Genomic DNA, 11167 nt, shown 5'->3' on the forward strand with positions numbered 1-11167 from the left:
ACACAGTGGCTGCGGCGATGGGCTCAAGTATACCAAGGATTGTGGAGCTGGCTCAGGACCAGGTGGTGTTTCGTTCTGCTGTGCATAGGGTCGCTATGAGTTGGACATGACTCAATGGCACCTAACAACAACAACATATTTTCAGAAAAGCTGTACTCAATTTTATGCCCAACTCCTCCCCAGCATAAATTCATTATCATAATAGGATTTATTATTTTATTTTTGCAAATACTTATTTTAAAACTAGAATAATCACTAAAACCAAACCAGAAACCAAACTCACTGCCATCAAGTCGATTCTGACTCATAGTGACCCCGTTGGGTTTCCGAGGCTGTAAATCTTTACAGAAGTAGATTGCCTCATCTTCCTTCCACAGAGCAGCTGGTGGGTTTGAACTGCTGACTTTCTGGTTAGCAGCCAAATGCCTTATCCACTATACTACCAGAGCTCCTTAGAATAATCACTAAAAGAAGAAAAGAAAAAAAAAGATTTTTTCTGCAAAAGTCTTCAAACTATTCAACCTCAGGAAACCTTAGCATTCTTTTCAAATTTTCTGTTCTAATTCAAATTCAGTTGTAATTAGCTTTAAGAACAGAATGCCTTCCACTCAGGAAGTAGAATTTATTTCTCTATAAGCTGTGCTTATAAATGTGAAGTTATCTGTTATAATGTCATAACACCTCTTATTTGTCTAATTGTGTATCCATTTACCTCAATCTTAGTTTGAAAACCACTGTCATTTGACTGGCCAATTCTTGAAACCTCAGCATCTCTGTAGTTTCTTTGTCTCTCTCTGTATTTGGGGTCTTTGTTTCTTCTAGTGGCCCTCACTTGCCCTCTTCTCCTGCCATTCCTGAGCACTCCTCAGGCCACTATCTCCACTGCCTAGCCTCATCCCCAAATAGGGCATGAGCACAAGTTAGATGTGAGGGGATCTCCTCGTGTTTCAGTTGACTTAAGGAAGAGAAAGTACTTAAAAGATTATCGATTCTCACCTACCAAAAGGGACTCATCTCTGAAATTGTAAGAGAAGCTATGGAGTGTTTTCTGGTCAGCTGTCCAATAATATCATGTAGTCTGTTTTGCTTATTAGCAAGTCTTATAACTTTTGCTATAGGGACTACATTTCTTCCCTCTGTTAAAGTAAAATATATTCTCTAGTCATTTAATCTTATATAATTATGATTATAAGTCTCCTAACTATTTATAATCATAAAATTTTAAGTACAGCTGATGCAATTTAAGAAAATTGAACAAAAATACTGCCTGTCATTTTAACATGAAATCCTGACAAGGCCACACCAAAAAATTAAGACATTTATGACAACATTCAGCAAATGTGTATTCTCTCTCTCTCACACTCTCTCTGTTTGGCATAGGTACAATGTCAGTCAACTGGAAGAATGGCTACGTGACAAGAATCTGATGAACAGTGGGGCTAAAGAAACTCTGGAACCTCTTATTCAAGCTGCTCAGCTTTTGCAAGTGAAAAAGAAAACAGATGAAGATGCAGAAGCCATTTGTTCCATGTGCAATGCTCTAACTACTGCCCAGGTACGGCAACTTTGCCTGTTATGAAATAATTTAACATTTAGCAGAGATGATTATTAGCACAGTAAAGAGGTGGTAATTATTAACCTTGTCTCAAAGATGACTTCATCTTTGTCAGAGAAGATGTATATCTCTACAGATCTTGAAGAAAGGAGATTTTGCCAGGAAGTACTTTTCAATGCTAATCACAGTCATCCATGTTCAATATTCAGCAAATGTTTTGAGTGCCTTTGGTGTTCTATAATGTTCCAGGCACTTAAGTACATCCATGAACAAAATAAAATTCCTGCTCTCATGAGGTATACATTCTGTGGAATGTAGATTCCATTAAATAATTTTCTATATTATTTGATAATTGAGTGATTCTTTAGACTTCTATTTAAGATAGATAATTCTTGTTCCTTTCAATTCAACAAATGATTGAGTTCTTATCTGAAGGCACCAAACTTGTTGCTAAGTGAGATATTTCAGCAGCTAGGGAACAATCCCAGCCTTAAAGGAGCTTACAGTCTAATAGGGAAGATAGAGCTGTATATAGCTGACTCTATTATAAGAGATTCTGCCAAGTTCTATATAGTAAGAGGTCTGAAAGAAGCACTGAGGTAGGATAACTGACTTGGTTCAAAGAAGGGTCTATTAAGCTGAACCTTGAAGGGTGTGGTAGCTAAGGTGGTATGTCAACTTGCCTAAGCCTGGTTTTGAGTGGCTGGGCAGCTGGATGTAGTTATTCCCCATAATGAGACTGGCAATCAACTCCATGGTGGAATCTGCCACAAGCAGCTGAGTAGCTGCTTTAGGGAGTGGTCTGCTTTCCATATATAAGGAGAAGCTTTGCGATTGGTCTCTAGCTTTTTGGTACACTCGAACCTTGCATGTACCCAGGTCATTGTTCAGCAGCCTGCTGTGCTCTGCCAATCCTAGGACTTTTAGTGGAATCAATGGCCTGCCATGTTGTTTGGTAACCTTGGGACTATGCCTTTTTACTCGCTGACCTTGGGTTTGTCAGCCTCAGCAGCCAGAAGCTGTTTGCGTGAAGAAAAGCCTCTAGCTTCAGTGGGCCAGGAGCAGGAGGCAGAGCTGAAACCCAGGGTTGAGGCACTTTCACCCAGCCCCTAGAGCCTAATACTTTGAACTCGGACTTAAAGGCTCCAAATTGTAAGAAAATAAACTGTTAAAGCCATCCCATTTGTGGTATATTCCTGTCAGAGTAGCATAGCACTAGGTAACCAGAGCAAAGGTGTCTGGAATTTGAGGAAGGGAAGGGTATTTGAAAACATTGGTAACAGCATAAAGCAAGACATGGGCATCAACATCCCTGTTTTTCTTTTGCCCAATTATTTTCTGTGCTGACTCTTGCACTTACTTTATATTTGTCCCATATCTCATAACATAGAGTTCTTTAGTTGTGCCCAATATTGCAGTCAGAACTCAATCAGTAGATAATGGGAGTTAAGATTTGCAGCTCCTTAATGCTGAACTCTCAGTTACATAATTCTTGCTAAGAATAAAGCAGAGCTATATTGCAAGTGTAATGGTTCTGATTTCTTGCCCCATTTCTGCCAAGTGTGGAAAGTTAGATTACATGGGGTGAAACCTGACTTTATAGAAATTTGCTGTTATCCAACTTTTAAAGAATATGCTTTATACCTTAACATACTTTTATATATTTTAAATACATATTTCATAAAGTGAAATATAGCTATGCTTCATTTAGCAAATTTTATCTAACAAAGTGGTCCTACTTTTTTAAAGTCCCAGTACTTTAGGACTTTGATAGTTGCCTCTGAGGAGTGATCCCCTGATTCAGTAATCCCTCACTGACATGTTAAACATTCCCACTTTCTAATTCACATCTCTCTGGTGTTTAATTTATTCTTTGCCTCTAGATCAGCACTGTCCAATTAAATTTTTTACTTAAATTTAAATAGCCACATATAACTAGTAGCTACTGTATTGGACAGCACAGCCCTAGATAACACCTTGAAAACAGAAATATCTTTCTACCTTATTTTGTTAATGATTTATTTTAATTTGAAAAGAGTTATGAACATTTTAAAAAGAAATTAATTTGACACCTTTTTAAGCCTTTTGTGACCTCTAATTAATTGGTTCATTTTAAAAGTCTTTGTTATTAGTCATTTATAATAACTTGTATTTTATAAAAATATGATATAAGGCTATTAAGAAAAAATAATATTTAGTTCTATTCTTTTTATATATGTTGGTGGTGGTGTTGTTGTTATGTGCTGTCGAGTCGGACCCAACTCATAGCGACCCCTTCTTGGGTTTCCAAGGCAGTATCACTACGGAAGTAGATTGCCCAACCTTCCTTCCGAGGAGTGGCTGGTGGGTTTGAACCGCCAGCCTTCTGGTTATCAGTCAAGTGCCTTAGGCACTATGCTACCAGAGCTCCTTTTATATATAGCCAGAGACATATTATTATATGAGGAGAGCAAGTTTGAAGAATACTATTGATAGACTTATAGAAAATAGATAATGTGTAGGTAATAGAATGTATAATGTGTAGAAAATAGTTAAATAGACACCCAGGACATTGCTAACAATTGCTGCTTTCAGAGACTGGGAAGATGGGAGTGGAGGCACTTTCACTTTTTATGTTGAATTCTTTTGTACTCTTTGAATATTCTCCCAAACCTATTGTGCTTCTTTAAAACTTAGCAAATATTACATTAATACAGTCTTATAAAAATTAAAATAATGAAAGGTAAACATGCCATTGAGACCAGCTCCCTCTCCCCTCTTGTAACTACCCCATCCCTGAGTAGCATTGATGAATGTGTGCACAGATCCCTTTCGTTTTCCAGATTACAGGTACTCAGTGTGTATTTGATAAAACTATAATCATCATCTCATTTCTTACAGATTGTCAAAGTGTTGTTTTTGTATACGCCAGTTAACGAGTTTGAAGAAAGAGTCTCTGTATCATTTATTCGTACTATTCAGGTAAGATCTCTCGGTTTTTTTTTTTCTTTCATTCACCAACGTGTTTTGTTTTGTTTATTTTTTGATTCACCAATTGAATGGAAATTTTACAACTGATTGAAGGGTAATGTATTTTTATCTTTTATTTTCTTGTTTTATTTTTACAATACGTTAACTTTTAATAACAATTTTTTTGGGGAAATGGAGTGTTTTGAAAACAAAGATAAACATATATCATTGGTTTGGAATTTGGGGCAGAAAAAAGTCTTTATAGATTCAAAGAATTGATGCTCTGTCTTTTTCTTTCTTCTTCTTTTTTTTAATCTTCTCAGATGCGTTTACGAGACAGGAAAGACTCTCCTCAGCTGCTCATGGATGCTAAACACATCTTCCCTGTCACATTCCCATTTAACCCGTCCTCCCTCGCGCTGGAAACCATCCAGATCCCAGCCAGCCTGGGCTTGGGATTCATTTCACGGGTCTGAAAGGGATGTCAAGGCAAATATGGACAATACATTTCTTGCCTAAAGTAAGAACCCATTATTTCCAGAGAGCTACTGAAAACGTATTTTTAAAGATAAAATACTGATTATCTCCCAAACAAGGATTAACTGGAAATCTCCTAGAGTACTTTCATCACCTGGGAAGAAAGATAAGCTCCTTGTGCTGTGTTATCTTGTATAGCAACACTCATCTCTGGTCAGTTAGGTACCCCAAGTTTCATGCAAGTGCATAATGGAAGGAAGGAAGAAGAAAAGGGAGGGGAGGAAGGAAAATATGTCTTCAGTTGCCAGCACTTATTTTAAATCCTTAGTACTGCAGTTAAATGGTATATATAAAAAAAAAAAAAAAAAAAACCATAAATTCCATATATGAGCTGTTGTTAGAAAGGAACCAACAAGGAACCTACTTTGGGCTAAACAGAAGAACTGAAAACAAAATCGCTGCTGAGTACATTATCAATTTAGGAATCAATTTTGTTGATACTGTCAAACTGGAACGAAGAAATAAACTGGCGATATGTAAAGTAATTGGTCAAGTAACTTCCTTCTTTGTGTCACTATTATATAGAGATACTAAAAGAGCCATTGGTTTGCAGTATAGCATAGATGTCCATTTGTTTGTACTGTAGTTTACTGAGCATTTTAAATTGCTGCTACATACCATGTTCTTTAAGATGTAAGTGATACTACACATTACAACAATAAGCTTCTCTTGTGTCAACTCTGTTTACAATTCAAGCAGCTCACACTTTTAACTGGATTATGTGCAAATATCTACAGATTCACCTGCCAAGGAAACTGGCGACTTAGCATGAGTAGCAGACACTGGGGGGTTATGTACTCATATGACAGAATGTTTGACATTTAGGGGTAGGATTAGACAAAGTGGCTATTGTTGCTGTCATTATTTATTCAGGATATATTATGTGGATTTGCTCATTAATTTTCCCTAGGTGGATATCACATCAGAGGACAGTGTTCTATGAAATGACTTATTTTCATTTACCAGATTTGATTCCTACAGTGCATATTTTCAACCTTCATGGGTTTTGTTTCTTCTTAATTTATTAAGAATTAATCTCAGTCACTTCTAGAAAGGGTTGTCAGAATTTTCATGATTCAGGTCTTGAAACCTTGATTATCCTATAAATTATGCAAAAGAAGATGTACAATAAATAATTATGATTCTGTTATTTTAGGCTGTAAATGTTCTCAGAAGCCACTAGATAACTTTAAAGAGCATCATATTAGAAATACTTTAAGAAGACTTATATAAGAAATATAGAAGATTGTTGAATTCTATAGAGGATTTGGTTCAATAAGACCCAGATTCTGTAAGTTTTCATTCTGAAATTCTAATTAAACATATTCTGCATTTTTCCTAGAATCTCATACAGGAAATCATCAGGTTGCACAAAAGCAAATCTTTAGTTTTCATTAGAAACTATGGTTCTGGATTACAATCATAGATTTATATAATTTAACTGTTAGTTGATCTATAAAAATGACTATCTTATTAAAATGTGTGCAATATTAATGGAAATAAAGAAGTTTCAAATCAGTGATAAAGATTATTAAAAGGTAAACATTGTCTTTTAACTTATTTGAGCCTAGTTTCCTCATGTATCAGATAAGAATGTTGGACAATTGATTCTTAAGGTCCCTTTCACCTCTAAACTTCTCTCCTCTTAGTACTTGGATCCCAGAGAAACAAGCTGCAGGTACAGAACAAGTTAACCCTCTGTTGCACGAACCAGTGTGTGGTGCCTATTAATTCTGAAGATTAATAAAATGTAAGATCACAAGTTTCCTTTAGACATAACCTTTCTTAAATGCACATGATTTATGTACATGCCTTTAAATAGTCCCACTATAGTTGTGTTATTTGAAAGTTAATTAGATGATTATTACTGGATCATGTACTGCTATATTCTGTTTGAATATGTTTATTTATTTGTAAAATTAACCCAAAACACTACTGATTCGATCAGATTCTCTCAGTTCTCCCTGGTTGTCAATATGGTTTCCAATGAATAATTAACCTTATAACCATTTGGTTAGTACTGAATATGACAGAGTCCAACACATAGATGGGGACTGGGTCAGGGAATTGCTTTAAAAAAAAAAAAAAATGCAACCATGACATAGGCTGTCCTAGACCTGAAAACCTTCCAAAACCCTTTCTCCAGCTTAGACTTGTGTATTGTGTCCCATGTACACTCTGAATCTTGTCAGGTCTTTGAGATCACAGCATCCCTCCCACACCTTTGCAGCTGTTATCTTATTGCCTGACAGTCACACCCTGAAGCCTCTTTGGTCTGGGCCTTCTCTTCCCCCTCCTGTCTTTCTGCTGTGGAGTATTGAAGCCCTGTTCCTACCTGGGCCAGGGCTCTGCTCTCTCCACTGCCCTGTGCCAACTCTAAATGCAAAGGTTCTGCTCTTCCAGAGTTCCAGCTTCCTCCAGGGACTAACCAGAACCTCAGAATAATTAACTTCTTAGTAGTCTGAAGACTTAGTCATAACACAAATAGCTTGCAACCATGGAACCCCAAGACCTGGTAAATGACTGTACTGCTTTCTTGAGGATGCAACAATATTCGGCTCACTGAATCAACTCGATGGCAGTGAGTTGTACTTATTTATTTATTTTTTTAATGGGTGTCTTTTGGCCACTTTGAGAACTGCTCACCCTTCTGTCCATCCATGCTTCCTCACCCAACTATAAACACAGGTCTACCAGCTTTCTCTAGCTCTTATTTATCCATTTACTTTTCCTCTTCCCTCAACTGAATCAGAGAGCCCATAACCGCTATCTCCCCTGTTCCTTGTTTAGTAAAGGCAGATGGATGGTGTCCATTCTCAGTGCCCTACCGGCCTGCCTACCAGCATACCTGCCAGCCACTCTTTGTACAAGTTTTTGTTGTTCTCCCCTCTCTGCTAAACATTGTTTAACATTATCACTATTTTGCTTTCCCATAATTCCTCTCTGATGCACTTAAAATAGGTATTCAAAAATAGGTATTCAAAGAAAGATTCTGAAACCCACAACAGTTCTTCATTTTAAAGCCCCTTCTTAGTCTTCTCTGACTCACCTCACACCTTGAGAAGGCAAAGCTGAAAACTTGAAGCAGTATACCTTGCAGCTTTTCTTAAGGCATTGATAAATTCCTAAGAGTAACTAAAGAGAGGCAAGAAGATAAACATGGGATAAAATACACAAAGTGTAGCTTCGTAATTCCATTGGAAGTTTTGAAAATTCCCCATATACCAGACACTTTTTCTGTCAAATGCAAAAGTACAAAAATATATTCCCAAAGCCAACTGATAGGAGATGTGGAATTTGGGTCCATTTGGATGATTTGCTTTGTTATTCTTTTCATTTTAATAGATAATTTGAGAGTTGCTTGGTAAGTACATTCATGTAATATAGATCAATTTTTTAATAGCACATTGGAGAGGGCTATGAAAATACTTCATTTTATTAGAATTTCAGTACAGTGATTTTTTTGAGAAATAACTTTCTTGGTCACCCTATGTAAAGGGGCACCTTACCACCATTCTGAGAAGTCCTTAAACAGTGTTCAAAGTCAATCTCCAGTCTATGTCCCTCTCTTTCCCTCTCTCTCACACATACGCAGTCACCAGTTCCCCCATGAGGCACAATCAAAGATCATCTGGGTAACTTCAACAAGAGAGAAATTAAAAAATTAGTGAATGACCCTTCAATTCTCCTGTTGAAAGTCATACAGAAACAGTACATTATGTCTGGCTATGCTTTACTTTCAGTGCTCTTTCTCCATGTTACCTCATTTTATCCTCACAGCAGCAGGCAGAGTAGGACTAGGTCTATATCATTTGCTGATGATAATATGAGATAGTGCTAATGCCAGTGACCTGCCTGAGGTCACACAGCCCTCGAGCAGCTTCCACTTTCCCAGAGGCCACAGGCAGTGTGGGCAGATGCGAGGCAGGGGACTTTAAAAAGTGGCTGTTGTGAGGTGACATTCTGTTCTTCCTGGTACCTATAGGGTACTTCACGGTCAGTAAGGGTTGCTTTTTTTTCCCATCAGACTTGGCAACTGGCATCTGGGGCTGAGCAAGTGCCAAGCACCACATTACTTGTTCTAATAGATAAAGTGCCCAGAGGCAGGTGGCTTTCTTTTCTGTCACACAGACCTATTGTAAAGGTTTGACCCTTGGAGGATACAATGCTCTGTTTAGGTCATTAATTAGGTATCAGGTAGTCTCAACCAAAGAGACAGGAAACAATGAAAGCCTCCCTAAAGTTAAAAGGAAGGTTTCTCTCAACACACTCCCCAGAGTCCCTCTTAAGAGTTGCCAGGTGAGCTGTGCAGCCTGCGGAGAACCTGCAGGCCAGGCTCCCGGGGTGCTCGGGTTCAGTCACCCTCCCTGGTTTAGGGCCTCATCACAGAGTAGCCCAGGCTACTGGGTACCTTCTGAGGGCTATCCACTGGGCAGACCAGATCTAAATCAATGTGAGATTGAACGTTACAATGTGTGCATGCCTGCAGGTGTTTGCTTTGAGCTAGAAAACTGTGCTGTGTGCATGTCCGTTAGAAAGCCTCTGTGTAGTGCTATGGCCTATATTCATGGATAAGTGCATTGAATTTGTTCTCAGGCAGTGCTGTGAGGGCCGCCTTAACCCCTGCTCCCTTCCCTTCTAGAGCTGCCTTAAGTTCTCTGGAACTTCTCCTGTGTAAAGAATTTCTTGCCTGAAGATAATATCTTGCCCTGTTTCTTACGGTTTTGTGAGAGTTTTGTTGGGTGTTGTCTCCAACCACTAATTCCTTTCTTACCTTCCTGCATGACCCCTCCCTCTTGTTACAGTCTACTTCCTTTGCTTTCTGTTATTTCCAAACAGGGACCAGCACTCTGGGGCAGCAACAATCTCAGAGCCAAAGAAATGTTGGCTTAGAGAATGTTCCTGAGTTAGTGGGAACTCTGTCACAAGTAAGCAAATAAACATATGGAAGAAATAAAGAGAAAAATTAGATTCTCAGTAATATTTAAATATCTTGTTTTCCACTAACCTGTTTTTAATAAGGGCACAGCACTAAAACCTTTCATGGGCATTCTTTTAAAAAGAAAAGATAAGAACCTTGTACTATAAAAAAGGTTGAGTGAAAACAAGAAAGAGTACTGTAAATTATAATCCCCTGTATTAAACAAATCAAACTGGAATTACAGTACATTTTCTCCATAGATCAGGAACTGAAAAGTACTATGTAAAATATCTGCCAAAATGCATTTTATAATTTTATTTTATTTCATAAGTTGGTTTAGCTAATGTTCATTTAGCTAATGTTCATTAGCTTCAATTAATGGGTGTTACCATATTCTGAATATGATTAACATTTCCTTAGTATTGTAATATTGCTTGAACTATTTGAATGAAAAATGATTTTGGGGTTGAAACTGGTATATGTAATTAAAATACTTTGTAGGTCAGTACATTTTAATACATTTTTAAAAGTCAATAGTGTCAAATATTTTAATATTACCACGTTATAAAATTTTTAACCTACATTTCAGACCTCAACTCACTTGAGTCATTTTTTTTTCCCACACATCATGATTTTTTTTTCCCTTTAAATGTAGATGTATATGTTGTAATTTATGATTCTCATTATGCGTTTTTTATGGGATCCTGGATTAACACTGATTTTTTTGTTGTTATTGTTGTTAAATTACTCTAACAATGTCGCAGAGAAATGAGCTCATGTCATTTAACATACTGTATTTTGTATTTAACATATTATTTTTCTGTGAAATGGATATGCCTTTTAACTACAATGAAATTGAACATTACAGTTTTCAAGATATTTTCCTTTGTTAAATCTGGAGAAGGAATTTTACTTTGATCTACATAGAAAAAATGTAGTGTTGTTAATCTGTGAGAAGTTCATAGGAGAACTATTGATCAAAAAAAAAAAAAAACGAGGAAGAAGCAGAAGTGCTGAGAAGTGAAAGCCATGATCAACCAAACTCTAGTTTTAGACTGAACCCATTCCAACATATCTCACATGAAGTAAAAAAAAAAATTAATAATTCACCTCATATCAACAAAAGCCTTTGAAACATAGGTTTTTACTAGCTATCACCTAGTGTTAAGATGAAAACCAAAATAATATCAGAATGACATTTATGC

General features: G+C 37.0%; 1 protein-coding gene across 1 annotated transcript in view; it reads left to right on the top strand.

Moving 5' to 3' along the window:
• The window catches only part of MYO5A (myosin VA), a 194827-nt gene extending 189847 nt beyond the window's left edge, over positions 1-4980 (top strand). Inside the window, exons 40-42 of the mRNA XM_042783688.1 lie at positions 1381-1555; positions 4436-4516; positions 4828-4980. Of these exons, the coding sequence (XP_042639622.1) occupies positions 1381-1555; positions 4436-4516; positions 4828-4980 (409 nt within the window). The remainder of the gene's footprint in view (positions 1-1380; positions 1556-4435; positions 4517-4827) is intronic.
• Positions 4981-11167: the final 6187 nt, after the last annotated feature.

The sequence above is a fragment of the Orycteropus afer genome, unplaced genomic scaffold (assembly GCF_000298275.1).
Source record: "Orycteropus afer afer isolate SDZICR_OR568_19922 unplaced genomic scaffold, OryAfe1.0 scaffold00026, whole genome shotgun sequence".
In the NCBI taxonomy this organism is placed as follows: Eukaryota; Metazoa; Chordata; class Mammalia; order Tubulidentata; family Orycteropodidae; genus Orycteropus; species Orycteropus afer.